The sequence below is a fragment of the Neopelma chrysocephalum genome, unplaced genomic scaffold, assembly GCF_003984885.1.
Source record: "Neopelma chrysocephalum unplaced genomic scaffold, ASM398488v2 Primary Assembly neopelma1_42, whole genome shotgun sequence".
In the NCBI taxonomy this organism is placed as follows: domain Eukaryota; kingdom Metazoa; phylum Chordata; class Aves; order Passeriformes; family Pipridae; genus Neopelma; species Neopelma chrysocephalum.
The window spans coordinates 15,729,717-15,751,394 of NW_020897700.1; the positions used below are offsets into that span (position 1 = coordinate 15,729,717).

A 21,678-nucleotide genomic window follows, 5' to 3' on the forward strand; every position below is an offset into this window, starting at 1 on the left:
CTAAGTGGGTGGCAACAGTGATGAAGATGCAGGTTTAAGCACAGGTTAGCAATACAAATAAACACTGAAAAATGCCCTCAGGAAAAGCTCTATTAAAGGAAAGGAAAACCCGTGGTAACATATTTTTATCAACACCACTGGATTCAGCGACTTGACTAAACAAAGTAAAAGAATATTTTTTGGTACAACTGCACTTTTAGTTATCTAGCGGACACCCTATGAAGGGTTGGGTTTGTGCATCTCTCTTCTGAATAAATTTGTCCTCCACACATATAATTACCCGTATATCAATAATTTAAAAGAATGAAATTGTCCTTGAATGTCTTCTTAACTCTTGAGCAATTTTAGAGACTGTTTGAGCCTTGGTAAATAGGCTTGCCGTGATTCCTCAGAGTAAACATAACCGAACAGACTCACAATGGACAAATCTTTTTAACTAGCATCAAAACACTTCTTTCTCTTAATATAGCCAACAGAAAATCCTTCCTAGAATAGCAGGCACTCAGTAAACATTTTCTGCTACCACACTATAATTGTTCACATAGCAACACACTAACGCTCTCAGGAGAATTCTGTTTCTTTTTATCTAAAGACCTTTCACAGACTTTAACATTAGCTAGATTCTTTTATGTCTTTTCTCTATTTGCAGAGAACTAAATAAAACAGTTATTCAAGACACACCATATCCCTCTAACCTATCTGCTCTTACCCCCTCAATACATGAGAAAGTTTTAGAAAGTTACCTTTGGTATTTTTGTTCTCATTCGCTAAGACCACTTCCTTTTTAAAGTTATTTATGGTTTTTCCCCTTTGAAATTACTGAACTGTAGACAAAGCAAGCTCTTGACTTGAACATAGTTTAGGCTTAGTAGATCTTTAAGGCTTTTGAGCCCAATGTGAACATTCGAAACACTGTTTGATGGAGTATCTTTCATTTGGCCACCTACCAATGGTATTCTGGTTTGCCTTGATCCTCTGGTGAGACAGGCCCACTGTGTCCACAGTGTTATAGATACTGAACTCACTCTTGCAAGTCAAGCAAGCAAGCTGACCTGAGAAACCTTCCCCAAGTGCACTTTGAATTTTACAGAGTTGATAAAAAGTTCAAAAGACCTTTTTTTATAATATATAATAATGCTTGAAATTTTGAAAGATGGGTCAACATATGCCAGGAAATCATCTCAAAAAGCCTTAGTAAACAACTGGTGAATTTTGACACACCATGTAAGAATGGCAAACTGAGACTTGAATTCCAACTATACCTTCGTGCTTCAAACTGATTCATAATTGGGTAATTTTATTCATTTTTATTAAAACTTATTTAATCAATCTATACTGGGGGGAGGGGAAGTCTTTGTTCAAGGTGAAATTTTGCCACTGGAGAATTACAACATTCCAGGAAAGGCTACTCCACAGCATCTCGACTGAACCAGGAAATCAAGGAATGCAACTACAAGGCAGAGGACTTGTGATTTTTGACATTTCATAAGTCCAAAACATTTTTTTTTTTTAAACTCACAAGACTGTCATGTTTTTTAGATGGGTATTTTTCTCCTTTTCCTTTTCTGGTAATTTTTCAGGGAGCAATATCCAAAGGAATAAAAAAAAATGCATTTTTGTTTTCCAAAGCTTGAAAATAACAAGCAGTTTGGAAAGAGTTTCCAAACTCTTTTTTTTGTTTGATTTTGGTGTTTGGTCTTCAGTTGTTGGGTTTTTTTCAATCCTCCCAAGAGCTTAGCAAAAAAGATTGGTTTTTGAAGCAGCCTGAAATTTTAACTGCTACTAGGAATAGCCAAACAAATAAGAAATAAAATCAACCAGAATATCAATTTTGCACACACTGAAGATCATGAAAGCTTTGCAAATTAACATCCGGAAAGGTAAAATATCTCAACTGAGCTGTGTAAATGACTAGAAAGAGGGGAAGAGCATGGGGTTCACATATTCTATCTGTTGTTAAACCTTTTCCTGTGTGCACTGTCCACAATATAAAACAACTTACAACACAATGTACAATTGTGCATTAATTTGTATCTGTATATTATTATCAGATGTTCTGGGATTCATTTGCTTATTGAACAGAAGAATTAACAAAATCTCAAAACCATTGGTGCTATGCTTCTTTTCGCATTTTCATAGCATTGATTCATGAAAAGGTAATTGCAGCATGAATATGAAGGGCTGGAAAGTTTACCACTGATCTACTTTTTAATGTGGACTCCTATCTAAGATAAGGACTAGAGTAAGTCTTTCCAGTCTTTTAAATTTACTGTCTCTTATTGAGTATTAAAGGAGCTTTAAAGATCAGCTCAGCAATTACCCCACAAATCAGTGCACCTTCACTTCCACATCGATAAGCTTCTGCTACAGCTACCAAGAAACAGATCCTCTACAACCAATTGTTGAGATATTTGATTTTTTCCTTTCTATGGGGACCTTTTGGAAGATTTCTGATATAAAAGGTACAGATACACATGAATATGTACATACAATCACATAATTTTAATTTATGGTTGGTTGTATTATTATTAATAGCTTATGAAGATGCAGATAGCCAACTTTTGTATCTCACTTCCATAGTACTTAATAGTTTAAGCAATATGTTAAACTCTGGATCCCTTGATGTCACTGGCAAAGCTTCAATTGACTTCATTGTGTGCAGAACTGAAACCCATATAGATTTCCATGCTATTTAATTTTGACTGCTTTCCTGGAAGATATATTAATCATTGTAATCCAGTTAATGGGAAAGCTGGAAGAAATAACTCTTGACATACATTTCTTGAAATGCACTTAGTGAATGTCTGATAAACTGTTTCAAAAATTAAACAAGGGCTACCCAACTTGCCAACTAAACACAAAGAGAAATTATGCTGCATTAATTTCAATGTATTTTTGAACAACAAAGAGTAACACAAGGGTAACCAAAGGGCAGGTAATACAAAAGTAGGGTGACGGAATTGAAATGAACCTATCCCTCACCTAAAGCAATCACAGGGAAGAGTTTGATCCACACTCCTGTTGACTCTGTACATGAAAATCTCAATAACTAAATCAGCATTTTTCTGTAAAAGTATTAATGGTGAAATTATCACAATATTTTGTTTGCTTCTTCCACTTCTAGATACTAGGTCAGACCCTGTACGCTTACTGCCTCTTATAATCCCATGGTCTTTTGCTCAGAGGTTTCTATTTAGACACAAACTACAACAACAGACCTCAGTTTATCAGAGATTGCAGTAATCATCTCACTGTCAGCTGAACCACTGATGTCATTGTGTATTCCTTTTATGTATCTAAATGTAAATGTGATTTCTCTCTCTGTTCAAAGCTTTGAAAGGGACTTTTAATGACAGAGCTAAAAATGGCAGAGGAGGATCCCTGTCTGTGGTTTCTCCTTGGCATTTTTAATGTACATTTCCTTTTACAGCCACAGCTGCTTCAATTTTGCTGAGATTCTGCTGGAGAATCTCCTACAGAAAGGGTTTCTGCTCTAAACCACAATGTTATAAACAAAATGCTGACTACTGTGCCATGGTCTTGTACATTACAGCTACAGCTTCCTTCTAGACAGTACAATCTTGATACACCCCATAATGCAGCCTTAAGGTTGGAGAAACCTGGAAGTCTACAAAATTTGTAGCAAAGCCACATTTTCTTTAGTCTTCTCTGTTTCCTCTCCTCTATTTCACCTTAGCTGTATTTTGAGAGGCTGCTTTTAAAAGACAACTGCAGTGATTAAAAAAAAAAAAGGTCAAGAGGATAGGAGTAGTAGCTAAAAGAAAGGAGGAAGAAAAAGAGAAAGAGAAAAATGTTTTAAATGAATCCTTGTATCATAAAATATATGTCATTCACAGCTTTCCAGGGTGCAACGACTCTAAATTATAACTGTAAGCTCATAAAGGTTTCAACCTACAGTTTTTAGATCCCCAATAGGGTAAGGTCTATCTAACTCAATGTCCATACATTTACTTTTAATGGAAATAATCTGGGAAGTGCCCCCAGATGACAGGTGCAGGCAATAAATAAATTTTAAGTTGAGCAACTCTGAATGATGATTTGTCCTTTGCAAAATGCAGCTCTCAGCCTAACTTGGACTAGTAGCACAATGCTCAATGTCCTGCCCCACACCAATCTACTTTACGCTGGAGAAAAGAATTTAAAGCAAATTAAAGTTGATACCAAGTGAATAAGGAACTCATAGAGACACCATATTCTGTGCTAGCAAGAGTGGATGAGTACAGGCAGAAGAAAATGCCACTAAGTCATTAGAAAGGACACTAAAGAACCCTTTTTCTGATTTAGATCATCCTAATCTTTCCAGTTCCTAGGAAAGAGAAAATGAAAAACATATTGGACTGCACTAACCAATATCTCCAGCTTCTGTGGTGTTTGGCCAACACAGACATCAAAGAATTCCCCCTCACAGGTTGTGGCAAGCTGTACAAGCCCTACTGCTCCAGGGTTCCAGAGGGTAAACTGCGGTTCAGGCAGAACAAATATTCTGTGCAAGGAGGAAGACAGAGGTATAGATGGTCACCAAATCTTTGTCAAGTCTTCAGAGCAATAACTGAACACTCCAGAGCGACCTCATGTTGTGATTTCACTAGGACTACAGGAGTAGCTCTGGAATGCTATCCAAAGGTGCAATTTACCTGGGACAAATCTTAGGAAGCATAAATCTAAAACCAGCTCTGTTTGTATTTCAACAAAGCATTTTTTGAGCCTTTTATTGATTCTTTGTACAGGACACATTTCACCTTCTCATAATTCAGCTGTTTCTAACTACAAGTTTCTGAAATTGTCCCCATCACATGGAATCATATTTGAGTAATCCACTAAATAAAGAAAATGTATTGTTAAAATACATCTATGGTATCTACTGGAGCTACTGTGGGGGTATTGTGAGAAGAAGGTGTCATTAGGCATCTATGGCTGGTTGTTTCAAAAGCACATTTCCATATCATCAGTTTTCAGGGCTACCAGATCACAAAACTTATGATACATTCATCTATGTTCATTCCACTTCACATTAATAGCAAATTTAAAGAATTGTGTTGGACACTCCAGACAAGAAAGTCTAGTTGCAGCTATTTCAATTTCACACAATCAAGACACCAGTTTGCACCTCAGGATAATGTTATGTAGCACAACCAGCTATTGTTTCTCCATTCTATCATCTTTCCTCACACTGAAATAACCTGTGAATAGTTTAATCAGCTGCAGTAGGCTCATTTAAGTGCTTGGAAACGCAGTAAAAATGGAAGTAGCATTCCATCCTTAGAAATTAATGGAATGGAGAAAAAAAAAGTTAATTCCCAGACTATAAATATTGGTATGTCAAATGTCACTATCTGGAGAACTGAAACAAACTAAATAATGCAAAGGAATGAAGAAACATCTGGCCAAAATCTGTGACTTCAGAAATTAAGTTTTTAAGTACAAATAATAAAACAGAAACCCAACAATTATGGCTATGCCTACATTGCTAAGGGCACACAGGGCACCCCCGCACACCAAGCAGTGTAGGTGGCTCACACCCTGGCTCCTCAGGGCTAGTCCCTCCCGATCATCCGCCACAGTTGGAGTAGGCCACTATGGGCCCCACAGTGTGTCTTTAATTACTTGTGGGTTTATCTGGTTCAAAGGGCCTGCAATTATGCGAGGGTAGGGTCACAGCCTCTCAGGCTGATTTTAATACTTTCATACACTGTGAAAGTGTGTGGCATACCCTGGATGTGTTGTGACAGTAGGTAAATGTATGCCAGACATGATGAGGTAACACTGGAAGGCAGCTCAGGGATAACAGCAGCAAGAAGCCCTGCAGTAGTACTGTCTGTGTCGCTGTGAGGTGGGTCTTTGGGTGAATTATGCCCAAAACCGCATCCAAGCTTTGTGAGAACTGAATGACAGTGTTTTAAAAAATAAAAAAACCCCACACCAGAACAAACAAACAAACCAACTCCAGGGACTGAACTGACTTGCAAACAAGGAACTGGGTGTTGGGAGTGTGCTGGGAAGACAAGTTATTTGGCTTTTTTCATGCACCCTATATTCATTCTGACAGAGTTAAAACAGAACTAAGCTGTAAAAACATCAAGTATCAAACATAATCATTCTAAAGTTATTTGAAGGAGCTAGGACATCCACAGGTATGTATTTCTTGGGTCTTGCACTTGAAGCAAAATTATACGAAGAATTTATTTTGGCACCAAAGTCGGAGCTACAGAATAAAAGCTTAAAACAAAGATTTGTGGAACAGACCACAAGTCCTTGTTTCATTTTATTATCATACTACACAGAACACATCAATATCCAATGAATATCTGAGGACAAATGTTACGTAGCTGCAGAACACCATTATAAATACTTTTCATCAGTAATTTCAGGACATTGGTAAGCTGAGAATGTAAAAATGCTTCCATTCCTATGCTTTCACAGTGTATAGTATCAAGACCTAACTTCAAATTTGGTCTAGTGTTTTCTCTCCAGCCACTTTCCCTGTGATGCTCAGCCCACAGAAAGACCTCCACACTGGAACTCCCAAGTTCAGACAGGAACATTTTATGGCTATTATTTGGTCACTTTTTAACTAGCCATCTCTGTGGGGAAAAAGCCTTGAGAACAATTAAGTATCATGATAATATTTATCAAAGAACAAAGTAGTGAAAATTTATAAGCCTCTGAGGAATGTCAGTACTGTCATATAAGCTTCTTTGGAAGATAACTCCTACTCCAGGGAGGTATTAAGGAAAGCAGATGAAGACTCACAGTTATAAATAGATCAAAGATAAGGTTTATCTTAGTCTCTGCAAACTGTCTTTCTTCTCAAATACTTTGCTAAAAAATACATTTTCAAAGGCATATAGTCAAACTAAAAGGAAATATTTCTTCTTGAAATCATGGACTCTGAAGTAAGCTAAATGGACTCTTGTTTAGTTAGACCCTATTTTGTTCATTTAACTCTAAAACATACTTTTCCTTAATACACAATATGATGCTAAATATGATCTCGTGCTTATTCAAGGTAGTGGAGCTGTAGCTCCTAAGCAGCTTCACAGTGCAAAGCGAGAAGGCTTATTTTTGCAAAAAGGTGGCTGCCTTCACATACACACCTGAAGAAACATGGAAAAGTGCATATTTGTCCAGTGAATATTTTAAATGCGTGCTGACTGAGTATAAAACAAACCTCTGAAATTCCTCGTACTCCTTCCCAAAGCCCCACATCATCTCTGTATGTGCTGTGACTTTTCAGAATATTTTTATGCACAAAACAGCTTTTCAAAGTCCTCCTAACTCATGTAACTTATTTTACAAACATAAATCAATCCATGTTGACCAAATCTTTCTTTAACAGAACTGCACCTTTAAATACCACTAATGCCAGATGGTCTCCGCATATAAAGCAGCATGAGACAACATATTAATGCTACTCAAACAAGCAACTTGTGCTAGCAGCAGACCAATGAAATCAGTCTCAGGCTGCTAATCCTCTCTGTCTCCATGGCAACATCTATTTCAGACAATTCTTCAATTTTCAAGTCAGATGAGCTTCTTGGCCCCTAAACTTCTCTATTCAGGGGGTCTTCTGTTGGCAGGTACTTTTTCACTTTGTATTGGCTACTGTAATAATACAGATTTTATTTTTATCAGCTGCTTCATGGAGTATCAAAGAACAGATGCTCCTCTGTTTCTGTTTATTTATAGACTTTTCCACTAAAGATTTGTACTGTAAGATTTTCACTGAAGGTCTGTACTATTTATTTCAACTATGGATTTGTTCCCCTAACTGTAACACATGGAAACTTCACAAATATTGATGTCTCTGACTCTACCTATCAGCACTGAAGAAAAGGAATTGGTATCTTCTTCATACTTACATGGTATCAGGCTGGATTTTTAAACAAAACAAAAAATTGTGTATCTGCAGCAGGTAAATGGGAGAGAAACTCTTGGTGACTCCTCACCATATGTCCATTATGCATAGCTAAGTCAGCACAAACATTAGGGCAATTTGCTACTAGGAAAAAACTGACAGGAAGCAGGTAGGAACTAATATGGCAAAGGCTGAGGTCATACTTTCTAGATACTAAAAAAACCTACCAGATCATTAGGCTACTACACTAATAAGAATGTCTTTGCCAAGAAAAGAGATCAATAAACCTTGGGCAGTCCAATGTCCCCCCGATCAAAAAATTCTTTTCATTCAGCTTTAAGGTAGATCACACTGAAGCATAAGGACTCAAAATGGCATCCAATGGCTGTTCTCACTGAGGGCAGACTCTGCAGCCAGAGCAGTATCTTTCTTTGGTCATAAATCAGGCAGCTCATGCTCCATGGCCACGAGCAGCTCCATAGAAAGAATGGCTATCTCAGTTTGCTCCACGGGACTTCATTTGTGAGTAAACAAGGATGTCAGATTTTGCTCATAATTCAATACGAACAGCTACCAGGAAGCAGCTAATTGCTCATGCAGTTATAAATGTCTCGCTTTGGAAAACGAATTCATTAAAAACAAATGTGTACTGCCTTTGAACTGTCAACCACAGGTTTATGATTCAAGATTCTCTTTTACCTGGTCATTGTAGCTACACAGACACATCTTTAACATATGCCTTTGTATTGGCCCAATCACCTGCTGTTGTGACGGGAAGATGCAGCCGATGTCATTCAGCTGGCACAACACTGGCACACGGCAAGAAACGTCCATTCAAAGGGAAGGGCACTACGGACCAAGACCTCACTTTTAGTCTAGCGTCCTTGTCTCCAGCAGTGCCCCTGAAAGCAGCAAGAGCAGTGACAATTTCAGTGTCAGGGAGCAGCTATGGCACCACGACACATACAGGCATTTTTTCATAGTATGGCAGAACTTCTGTTCCAAAATCCCAGCATGTCAAGCTGGGACTTGCTCATTTTCAGCACTGTTGTTCTGCAGAGCTCCTAACCCACTCCCAGTACAGCACCAGCTTTCATCCTTATCCTGAGATGATACAAGCCAACCTATGGCAATTCAAAGAGCTCCTTTTTCTGTCACACAGCAAATCAAACCCACCTACTCTGCTACCGTTTTATCCTTATCATTTTACCAATAAGTATTTTTTTTCTAACCTTTTAACTACCTAGACCCTTGATGTCTTCATTTAGCTTCAGCATACCAGAAAATAACCTTCATATATAACATCCTCTTCGCATTGAATTCACTGAAGTCTGGCTATTGATGTGCAACTTACTCCAAAATGAAATATATGAAGTTTACACCCTTTACTCTGCTCATTGTAACTCTACAATCATTTCAATTACCTTACCCAGAAGCCTGAAAGTACACACTGCAGTTTTCAGTTTTGCTTGATTCCACAAAATTTTAAGAGAAATTAGTTACAAATCTTCTTTACACTTTAATTCCCAATTCAATGGAAGAAAGACAAAAAAAAAAACAAACAGAAAAAAGCAAGCTCTGTGGTAATACATGCATGAGACATTTTTTAAAAAAAAAAGCTGTGGCACAATGTTTTTGGTTTTGTTTTTTTTTTTTTTTTTTTTAGGAGGAACATGAATTAAAATAGGTATGAGGACTTCACAATATAAATTAACCTGCTGAGGAAAAATCAGACAGGTTTAATAAATGGTATGTTTTGCTAAGCAAGCAAAATAAACCACAACAAGGTATGTTAGATGATGACACATGAAGGCTGGGATTCATCAGGTCTTAACCATAAGCTCTTGCATGTGTTCCTAAGTCAGAAGCCTGCCCAATATTACCTCCTCTTGCAGCCAGTGGGGAAAACAGACGTTTTCAGAGGTCACTGTAGCCCAACCTGACAATCAGTAAAAGAGAGACTAAAGCATGAATACGCATGCCCAGTATGTAGGCTTCTACATCACATACCAGCTCTGAAAACAAAAATTAGGTGGAATTAAAACAGAACTAATTCTAAACTAGTTTTAATACTAAATTATTGGCTGAGTCTAATAACAACTCCACTGTTACAACCAAAAATTTGTGTTTCTTCTGAAATAGAAATACCTGTCTTGTGCTTTTCACCCTCAATGTAATTTAAAGGCTTGAGATATTGATTACTAAATTATAGAATAAAAAACAGTTTCTCCTGAAAAAAAATAAAAATTATTTTAATAATGAGGTCACTTTTGAGAAATTACACAACTGCAACTTCCTGGCTTTAACAAAAAGTCTCACAAAATCTTGGAAAAATACCATGCTCTATAGACTTCTCACTAATTCTCTGGAGTTCACATTAATGTCTCCATAATAAAAGATCACTTTAAGCCAAGTACACGACAAAACAGGCTCCCCTTCTGCTTTCTTTGAGAATTGCTACAGCATTCTGCAGGTGTGGGAGGTGACGATGACTCCTTAAAAGAAATAAAAGTAATCAACTCTTTCAAAAGGAGTAGGATTGTAAAAAGCGGCCTGGGTCAGATCAACAAACTGAATATTCTGCATACTCAGACTCATTTTAAGCCTGAAAAATAAAACAATAGCCTTCTGCGGAGTCATGTTTGTTCTTAATAATTACAGACTTTTTTACCACAGCTTGTTTGTCCTTTGTGTTATTCCAGCAAATAAAAGATAAACTTCTGACATGCTGTAGCTGGAATCCAGTGTTTTCAGAGGTAGCACACAGCCGCTCAACCCTTTTTTAAGTGATGTAACAGAAAGGGGAGTCTTTAAATACCTTAGCCCATGAAGCAATTTAGAGTGAGGGTATCTCTAGAAAACACTGCAGACTGCCTAGCACAACCGCCTAACCACACTTACTGTGAATTTCCATTGACTTCAGTGGGAACGTGAACAGCATTAACAACTAGCTGCGAATGTGATCTATAAACATGTCTATCTCTCTTTGGTTTTCACCAGAGTTCTGTGAGCACATTTCTCTCTTGGTATTCTACACCTCTATTTTTAGCTGAACATGAAAACTCAAATAGGACAAAATCAGAACTATTAAGGAAATAATATTTTTTTTCTTAAATAAATAATAAGGAAGAAAAATCTATTTTCAAAAAACTGCATGTTATGAAGTACATTAAAAAAAAAAGGAAGATATTCAAGGCTCTTAATAATAAAGCATGCTTTTTAAAAACCCACTCAGCATGCACAGAAAGCCATCTTCCTGCCAGCAAATCTTACAGCCCTCCCAAGACCTGTGAAACCTACACAGTCTGCAAAGGACACCGTACACCTCACTCTGAATGCAGGCAGCATTAAAATCATCCTGCCAGAGATGACCCCAGGCCAAATCCTGGCTGGGTGGCTCCAGGGGGATACCCCAAGTGGCACTAAAGCCCAAAAGGGATTTTTCTGGAAAGGTAATTACAGCTTCTCAGTCTTCTGTAGAATGCACAAGGTACAGCCAGCCCCAGATCTGCATTCCCAGCAGGCAAGTCAGTAGCACATCGCTGGTGGTGTTTGATGAGAAAGCCAGAACATCTCACAAGCTCTGAAAGAAAATCTGTTCCCTGATGCACAAAGGAAAGAAAAAGTCCAAATGCAGAAGGCTACATAAGTAATAGATTTAAGCATGTTTTACTTTGCATTTTATTTTATCCATTCCTATAGAGACACCAGCAGCTGCCCTACTCCCACTCATGGTTTGGTGCTGCAGGTGCTCTTATTACCAGGCTGCCCAGACAGCAGCTCACCTTTAAAGAGGATTGCAAACCTAAGCCAGAAGAGAAGCTAAACTATAGCTGACAGAAAATGGTCAGCACAGCATCTCCTCTACTCTTGATACAAAGTGTTCTGCTTATATCCACTCATTTACAGCCCCTACCTTTATGGAGTGCAGCTGGATGAGTGTGGACTCAGTGCACAAGCATTTACCAGCAACCAGCCCTCTACCCTTCAACATCTCCCTTCAGAAAGGGAATGCTAAATGAGAAGCCCTTGATAAAAACTGGTGTTTGCTTAAAACTCAAGCATGCAAAAATTAGGGTTGCTCTCTAATACCTGGATTTAATAACAAGCTCTTCCCATATGCAATTTGTATTAATGCTCTGCAAATACAGGAGATATGAATAGGGCCAATCAAAGAGCTCACACGATTTTTACGTGCAGATTCAGAGTGTAAGGAAAAGCACCTTTAGAAAATCAAGTGCAATTAACTGTAGGTAATGAAATTAGAACAGCTGTATCTGATGACATCACCATAAGCAAGAGACGAGCTCTGTACTTTCTGACATCACCACTGACACAATGCCCTGCCATCAAACCCAGCACTGCACATACTCATCTGAAGCAGGACAGCCCATAAGACCCACAGGCAATATCCAGTGGTCTCCCCACTCTAAGACTACCATGCCCAAGATGGGCTGAAATCATGGCTGCCTGCTACATGTTTTCTCCTTCTTAATGCTGTTTTTTCTCTTTTGAAAAAGAGCAGCATTTGCTCATGGCTCTCTGAAATGGTTGCAGTGTCTTTTAAATTACAATAATTTTAAAAATATTTTAAAATAGGTTTTGTGCAACAGTGACATAAAGACATTGTGAGAAATGATTCTTCTCCCTTTATTTTGTCAGCTTTACTTATCACAATAAGGGATCACTTCATTGACAGAATAAAAACCAGCCACGGTTTCCATATTAGCAGACAAATCTTGGATTTCCCCACTTATCAACATAGAGTCATGTTTTTCCCTTCTCTTTTAGTCACCCTTTAATTATGTTTTTGCGGGAGGAAACACCGCAGGGCTGGGGTGTGAAAAACTGAGAGCCTCACATCTGGTGATTGGGGGGGGGGCTAGTACAGCAGCTATAATTTGGGAAGCCAAGCAGCTTATTTAGGCTCAGTGCCAGCACTGACCCACCCAACTCATTTCCTCATCCTGCCAAGTGGGGTCTTTGATAAAGTGATGGGTCCAAGGATTAATGTAGCTGAGTTACACCTCATAAAATCAACTGCAGTCTCACCCACAGGGCCCTGAAAATGCTCCAAGTCACAAACGCACTGCTCAACTCACGCTCAGTGTGCTCCTGCCTCATAGGTTCACTATGCTTTGTTGTTCAAAACTGCAAAATCCAAGGTATGCAATTTTCTAGAAGATCAGTTGTCTCAACTACAAATAAACCTTTTCCTTCTATCTGAAGTATTATTGAAGATGGTTGTGGGGAAAAGAATGAACAATAAAATCATTAACGCTAAAAAAGCATTAAATATTTTGTTTCCAAAAATGTCATTATTCTGATATTTTCAGGATTTCTGTCAGAAATTTGCAGGTCATTTTTTGTCACAAAATCTATATGTTCATCCAATTTATGCAAAACTAATTTTAAGAGCCTGTATCTGTTACACATGCAACCACCCAATTAATAAGCCTTGCTTTGAGGATTTCTTCACAAAACTAAACACTGAAAAATAAACACTATTAAAATATTAGTAGTTTATATTTTTTAAAAAGGAGGAGGTCATAGAAATATTTACCTGCAATTTTTTATGTAAATGCAAAACAAAAAAAAAAAACAAAACAAAACATCCAACCTAGGAATCTTGAAAGTGTAAAAATATTTCATTTTCACATTGAAAGTGAAGTGGTAATGGAGGGTACTGATCTTCCACCTCCAAAATCAATAGTACAAATGAGCCAGAAGTGGCAGCATGCCAAGACAAGTGGCTGAACATTAATGGTGGACAAACTGCTTTTGGCATTCATCAGTTGTAAATATATTTCATTGCTATTAAAGAATACAAACATACTCAAACTGAGAGCTTAATTATGGTAACAAACAAAAAGCCTTTAGAGATCAGCATCTATGGGTGTTTGTTCAACAGAACATCAGATATCCAAAGCAAGAGTAGTCCATATCCTCCTGTACCTGAACTCAGGCAAAATATTGCTTAGTTTGTCCCAGAAAAAAAATCTCTGTGTTTTTCCATCAATTGTCCTCTGCTATCCCTTGGTGCACCATCGAGTTTCAACAACCTCTTTCTCCTCATTTTATCTGACCTTGCTGTCCACCACCTTCTGTCAATTTGGCCAATTTTTGGCAAGCACAGGGACAAAACCGTATTTTCTCATGCAATCAAAGTTACTCCTAAACATTTTGATTGCTTTCAGTCTAGGTTCATGCAACATTCTGTAAGTAACCACTGACGCAGACTCATTCATCTTCCTCTCTCTTAAGGATTCTCCTCACTGACTCAAAATGAGGTTATCTGCATGGAACACCTGCCTCAGTATAAAACTTTATAAAGTTCAAATATCTTCATTTCTGGGTTGATCAGGTTTTCCTTATTCAAGGGCTTTTTTTCCATCAGTGATTGCAGGCTCTAATCTCCCATACAAGTGCAGTATCAGCCTAAAGAAATTGCTGCGACAAAAACAACAAACAAACAAAAACAAAACAAACAAAAACTGAAAAAAACTTTAAAAACAACGACAAAATAACAAACAAACAAAACCAAACAACAAACCAAAACACAAAATGCACAAAATTGCAGAATAGTAGCCCAAACTCTGGTTGGTATAAACCACAATTGAAGCAGAGGTGTTCAAGTTTGCAGAGAAGGCAGCACATTCTCTAAGTATTTAATGTAGCATCAGAAACTTTAAGTAGTCTCACGCTTCTGGTATTTATCATGTCTCCAGGAAGAGCTCAGTAAAGACTGAAGGCTCAGCTTGCATCTTCCAGGTGACTAATTAGAGTTTCCAAGATTTGTGAAGACACTGTGTATGATTAAGCAAGAAACCAGACTGGCTCATATGGAATCATTCTGACTTCCAATGCAGGATCAGGACTTGAAAAAAATCCTCATAATGTATATTTACTCCGTGAAAAAAGGAGGCCCTTACAATTTGTTCCAGTGTCTTCATTCACTGAGGATTTTTTTCCAGTTGCTTTGGAGGTCTAAAGCACATTTCTAAAATTTTCCTATTTCTCTCATGCATTTTTTTTCAAATGTTGCACATATATTACACATTAATTTTCAAAAATAGCTGATATTCTAAAATTAAAGTTGATTTATATGCTTGCATACTATCCAATACATTCTCACAATGCTGCATGGCCATGTGTGATTATGCAACGGTTGCATGTATGTGCAGTATTTGATTTACTCAGTACAAAGACTCTTTAGTCAGTACAAAGAGTCTTTACTGATGCTCTGTGGACACTTTCCTGATCTATTTTGTCATCAACTTGCTTGCTAAGTGAACACAAACGTTTTTGTTTCACAGTTGTTTACTAGATGATTCAGGTATCATCCCTGTGTACTCACCAGGCTTCCAGAAGCACGAACTCTCTACAGACTGTAAATCTATGAACCACAGCATATATTTTGTTCATACTTCCCTCTATTTTAAAAATAAACCCAATGACACTCAGGATATCTTGCAGTAATAGATTATGCTCAGAAATTACAACTTTTTGGTCTGTCAGGGAAAAAGAAAAAAGAAGTATTTGTGTGTATGTATTTGTGTCTGTGAATTTCTTTATCATTTATTAATAATAATAGATGATGATAAACTAGATTCTGATCCTGCAAGCTTTATCTCACCAAATATCCTTGCTCCATTTGTTGTCCTGGGAATTAAGTAGGATACTCAGAGTGAGCAAGGTTCCCCCCTCAGGTACGAGCAGAATCAGCCTCATATTTCCTGCCAAGGCTGATACAAGGCTCCACTTCTTTTACTGCATAGCTTAAAAAAGCTCACATATGAAAATAAACAGTGTTGCCTTTTACTACACAGTAGAAGAAAGGGCACGTTATTAGGAAGAAAACACCTCTAATGCAACCATAGGCTCTATAACAAAGAAGCAGGAGTGTTATCAACGCCTTTAGAATTCTTTCAAAGGAGCCCAACATAACTACGCATGAGGTCTGGCTTGTTGCCCTTCCTGAAAAGACTCCGAGTTTCTCCCATGTGCCACTGCAGAGAGCAGTAGCTCTGCACTTTTTGAGAAACTCTCAGAACCTGACAGAATGAAACTGAGGATTTAAACAAAACACTGAATTTGCTTTGGTTCAAACCCTGGTTAATCCTCTTCAAAAACCAGCATTTTCAGCATCCACCACTAAAGATTGCCAGGACTCATCACATTCCCTGACATGTGATTTGGACGTTGCAACATGTGGTATTTTTGTCTAGAGGCCTCCCTTAGTGAGGGACCAAGCATGTTTCAGAAAAGGAATACTGTTGGATTCCCTTTTGCTTAGGCTCAATGACGAACCCTTTCTCATGTCACTGACACCAACAGAAGTGTGTCTTCAGGAAGAGCCATAGCCCCATCTCAGGCTGGGCAGCATGCTCTTTTTGTCCCTCTTTCAAGCCCTCCTGGCTTGACACAACAGTCAAAAAAAATGAGCTGTAGTGACTATCCCCTGATAGTAATCCAAAGCCACAGAAATGACTGTGTTATCATTGTATCGTGCAAACTACACAGCGGCAATAGAATAATTCTTTGCTTCAGGATCCTCACCCCTGATATCAAGATGGCAACACACCACAAAGAAATTTTTCAAATTTCACTGCAATTCTGATATTTTTCATTTCAAGACAATGCTTTGCTACCCTGCCTTCCTCTTCTATCTTCCTTATGTCCAATATCCTATAACCTTCAAGTTCTATCTGTAGCCCTAACTCTGTAAATAAAAACATTAAGTCCCCTGAGGACGCAAAGCAAGGTTATATTCAGGTCATAAAGTAGAATATTAAACACTAATTGCATTGGCCAAATCCCCGGAGACTCACAGAAGCCACATCCCTCCCTAAAAGTCACATACTTCCAGACCTGTGCTCTAACCCACTGAGGGAAATGCGAGGACATGACGGCATGAGGCTTATGGCTGGGCCAAAGGTACTGAGCGGCTTTCACGTTTAAGCCTTTTCACATAGAGACATTAGTGATATTATCGATTCTAAAACTGGAAACAATGAACTATGCACACTCGTAAGTGCAAAACAAGTGCACAGCATCAATCACGTTCCCTTTGATAAAAACCGTCCCAAACCTTAAGTACACCCAACCACACATCCCGAGACATCTGCGCCGGTGCTTGCAGCGTGCCGCGGTGGGTGACACGGCCGCTGGGACACACTGGCCGTGCCACGCCGCTCACACGCGTAGGCTCCTGCCTCACGGCTTTCCCCGGCGGTGCGGTGCGTGCGGGGAAGGGGCGGCCAGCACCTCCCCTGCCAGCGGACCCGCGCCGGGCGCCTGCTTCCAGCGCCGTCACTCGGGCTGCTGCCGCATCTCCTGACATCTCCCGGGGAATTCAGCGCGTTTCTCTCTGCAACGGGGCGCTAAATCCACGGGCAGCGGCATAAAGCCGCTTCGCGCCGGCTGCAGACGATCGCTGACCGCCAGTGCCTCTGCCGCAGCGGGTATTTTAGGGACAGCGCCCGTCCCCGCGGCAGCACCGGGCGGCAGTAGCGCCCCGCCGCTACCTGCCACCAGGTGCGGGCACCGCCGGGGCCGCCCCCCTTACCGGGCTCGTGCTCGCCGGGGCGGTCGGAGATCTCGATGACCAGGAGCTCCCGGCCCTCGGCGCTGCGCCCCACCGTGTAGATCCTGCTGATGGCGGGGCACTGCAGCCACACGGCCACCAGCGCCTCCCGCAGCTCGGCGTAGCGGTGGTACTCGAAGGAGATGCCCTCCTCGGCGCTCAGCCGCCGCCGCCGACTGGTGGCCCCCGCCGCGGGCTCCGCCGCCGCCGCCCGGCAGGCAGCGAGCACCGCGCACAGCGCCAGCAGCACCCGCACCGCCATCCCGCCCGCCTGCGGCCGCGCAAATACCGCCAGCCCCGGCAGCAGGGAAGGAGGGAGTCAGCGGGAGGGAGCCAGCGGGAGGGAGCCTGATGGAGGCGGGGCGGGGCGGGACCGGCCGCTCCTCCCTCTCTGCGATCCGCGGCGGGAGGTGCGGGCGCGCCCGCGGAGGGGCGGGGGCCGGGGTCGCAAGATGCAGGCTAAAGCTGCCATAGCTGTTTTCATCAACTAGGTGCGAAAAAAGCACTGGGAGAATCTGGGTGCGCGTTTTCCGCACCGCTTCATCATTTTATGCGGTCCTAGCGGGTAAACCCACTGCCACAAATCTAAAGTAACACAGTGCTCCATGAATGATTCAGACAGTGCCATTGCAGGATAACACGAGTGTATTTGATTGACCTATACTATAGGTCTATAGTATACCTATAAACAATCATCTGTAAGATTGCTTTGCTCATCATCTGTAAGGCGTCTTTGCTGCATCACAGAACGGAAAGGATAAAGCTGGACTTACTTTCTGATTACTGACAATCCTTAGAGAGTCCATCCTAGTATGTTCAGTGGGAATGTTCCTGTGAGGGACCATCCACCATATATTAATAAATAACAGTTTCTTCTAGACCACAGATACTACAGGACTTCTGAAGCCATAATTTTTCAACCCGTTTTTATAGGCACAGCTGTTTAGATTATGTTGAAACAACCTGTAAAAGGACAAGTGATAAAAGCAAAAGGCTAAATGCTAAAGAGCAACTTCCATATCAGGTTGTTGGGTTTGGGTTTTTGGTTTGGGGCTTTTTTTGTTTTTGTTTTGCTTGTTTGTTTCAGGTTTTTTTGGTTTCGGTTTCTTTGGTGGGGGTGTTGTTTTTGTTTTTTTAAAGGACACAGACTTGCTGGAAAACTTCGAGAGGTTCAGAATTTTGAAAAGTACACATCCCATTAATCATTCTAGAAATAGACTCTTGTCCTCAATAATTTAATGCATGTTTTGTTCTGATCTTTTAAACTAAAAGGGTGAGCCTCTATAACTAACCCTTCTATCACTAATTAATACTGAATCAATTTTCAGGCAGATTCTTTAATAATCCTATGGATATTTTCCTAAATTTGCAGTGTCTAGTTGCACTTAAGAAGATAATGGAAATAATCACTTCTAGGAGAACATCTTCATTGATGCTTGGTGATATACCAGCTCGGAAACTGATCCAGCATCTGAAACTCAGACCTGAAAATACAACTACTACACACAAATACTTGCTAAAACCTATTCTTATCTTCCAGGGCTGTGACTGTCAATCCTGGATTATTTGACATGTTTCTTCCTAACAAGAACCAAATTTCATCTCATCCAGTCCTCACCATCTTTCAAAGCCGACTGGGTTCAGAAGCTTTTCTGCCCAGTTTAATTCCACAGTTACAAGTAGGCAACCACATGCAAAAGCACCTTCAGAGCACTTCTTGGAGCCTTCTACTCTCCATTCTTACCACTAGGAAACTTTGGGAGATGCCTGTCAGATCATGTCACACTAGCTCAGGGGTTATGACAGTGCAAATTTGCTCCAAGTATTTTGCAAGACTTGGATGTATACAGGCTCCCCATGGAGCCTGTATGGTGTTTTCTCCTACCAAGATCACTGTTCAGATACAGATCACAAAAGTGCTATCTCTCTGATTTCTTCCTAACAGCATTAATGGTATTATGAATTTGTTTATGACTTTACACAGCTTTAGAATTATGTACAATGTGTTCAGCCCTATCAGTGCCCCAAACTGAACTGTTAATAAGGGTAGCTGACCAAATATTCAAAAGATTCACATTCTTTATCAATTTTGTTGGCTACATTCATCACAGGCTAAATATTCCTTGTTTTCCTAATCACTTCTCCTTGCATTCAATACGCAAAGTAAACAAATCTCCTGATGTTGGGATTTTAAACTCACAATATCATTTTCTGGGATAACTTTCTGATCCAAAAAAACCCTTTGTGCATTGTAGCAACTCTCATTGGCTTCCCTTCAAATTTATTTACCCAAAATACATCACGAAAAGATACAAGGAGGCTCAGAAATCATCTATTTAATCTATTCAAGCAGTGAATTATTATTCCACTACACAAAATTAGTCTTACAACTAGATCTGAATGGATTTACATTAATTTACATACTTATTAAGCCCCCACCCTTGAAAAAATTAAGAGAATGCATACTTATAAAAAGACACACACATAAACATCTTGTCTAAAACAGGGTGGTTTACTATCAAATATTTAATTTTGACCTCACACATATTTCTTTTTAATAATGGATTAAGAAACAATGTTTAAATTCTCCAAGAGTTTAGGAGCATTCACAGAACTGAGTAGGAGGAATAAATTGATGACTTCCTTTGTATCTAATCCTTCCTCCTATTTTCTGTAGTTCAGGGAAGATGACTATCATCAAAGGCAAAGGCCAAATTTCCTAGTAATATGGAAAAAGTTCTGCCATTTGCCTTAGTCTCAGAGCAATACTCTAACCCCAAGGGCATTCCCAGCCTGCATGCATAACCAGGCACCTGGAAATGGCCTTGTAAGGTGGTAATACTAATGAGAGCAGTGAGCAGAGTGCAAGTGCTCCAGGAAACGTACTGATCAGTAGATTTCAAATCTGGTTTACCTCTCTCTTGTGTCTGTGTATAATACCAAACAGTAAGTTATATTTCACTAACAGACACAGACTAAATAACTTGGTAATTGCAAAAATTTTCATTTCGTTGACATTTCCAAAAGTACTTATTTATAGACAAATGTACATATACGCACAAACATACATATAATATTCATATATATTTACAGATTACTCCATTCTTTTGGCCAAATAGAATTTGTCTATTCAAATTTTCCAAAACTTTTTACTTGCCTGAATCTGTCTTTTTCAGCAAATCATGATTCACCAGGAAGTATGTAAATAAATTTTCCAAAATAAGCTTACATTCACAGAATTTTGCTGAAAAGACTTGAGTAACTTTGCACCTTTTTTATTTGTGTAACAAGATGAACAGGCTGAGGCAGCTATTTTCTTTTATTACTCAAAAAGAGAACCCTAAAGCTATGTCCATTACAAACAATCAAAGTACATTATGAACAACAGAAATCCTAAAACCACTCTATGATGGAGATTAGATAGCATTGTTAATAACAAACTACTGTTAATACTTACATCAGATAAACACTCACTAAACTTCTCTGGTTTATATTTGGAAAGAATTGAGAAGGTGCACTATACTGCCTGGGGAAGATAGTGTTTTCTAACATAGATCCAGGCAAGTAGGATGATGAACATAATGCATAAGGGAGAATGCTTGTTCAGATCAGCAAGATCAGATCATTTAAGCCCCCATCTGAGAAGGGGTCTCTTTGGCTTGCTAATAAGCCAGTCATATTGCATTTCCAAGCCTTGGAAAAATTCTGAAAGAATAATTCGGGTATTAACACTAACTATTCATAATAAAACCCCAACTATAGACCATATATGCCCTAAAAGACCAGGGTAAAGGCTGGTAAGTGTTTCAGTCAAGAAATTAATGCTAGGAATAAAATACCTGCAATCAATTTAAAAGAGAGAACAGTTGAACTCAGCGTTGACAAATTACTGGGCAAGTAGGTAGAGATAACTGTAGCTGTAAGATTTTACAAAACTTATCAGAATGCTGATTGTAAACACATATACTATGCCTGGTAGCTCTGGTCACTTGAAGCTATGTCTTCAAGACAGGAGCTTCTATTACCAACCTTCAAAATGTCTTGTACAACTCAGTGGTCTATTTCTTGCATGCTTGCAAAACAGGGTTGATATATGGAAAGTTGCAGCTTTTCTAGTACCTTGAGAAAGGGCTTAATGTAAGGCAGAGCAAAGGAAATATCAACAACAACAAAAAATTTAAAAAAAAATACAAATAAAGACAAGTCACTTCTGTAG

At 39.3% G+C, this 21,678-nt stretch overlaps 1 protein-coding gene across 1 annotated transcript in view; it reads right to left on the minus strand.

Moving 5' to 3' along the window:
* The window catches only part of CPE (carboxypeptidase E), a 58,232-nt gene extending 40,493 nt beyond the window's left edge, over positions 1 to 17,739 (minus strand). Inside the window, exon 1 of the mRNA XM_027676770.1 lies at positions 17,445 to 17,739. Within this exon, the coding sequence (XP_027532571.1) occupies positions 17,445 to 17,724 (280 nt within the window). The 5' untranslated portion in view covers positions 17,725 to 17,739. The remainder of the gene's footprint in view (positions 1 to 17,444) is intronic.
* Between the last annotated feature and the right edge of the window lie 3,939 nt (positions 17,740 to 21,678).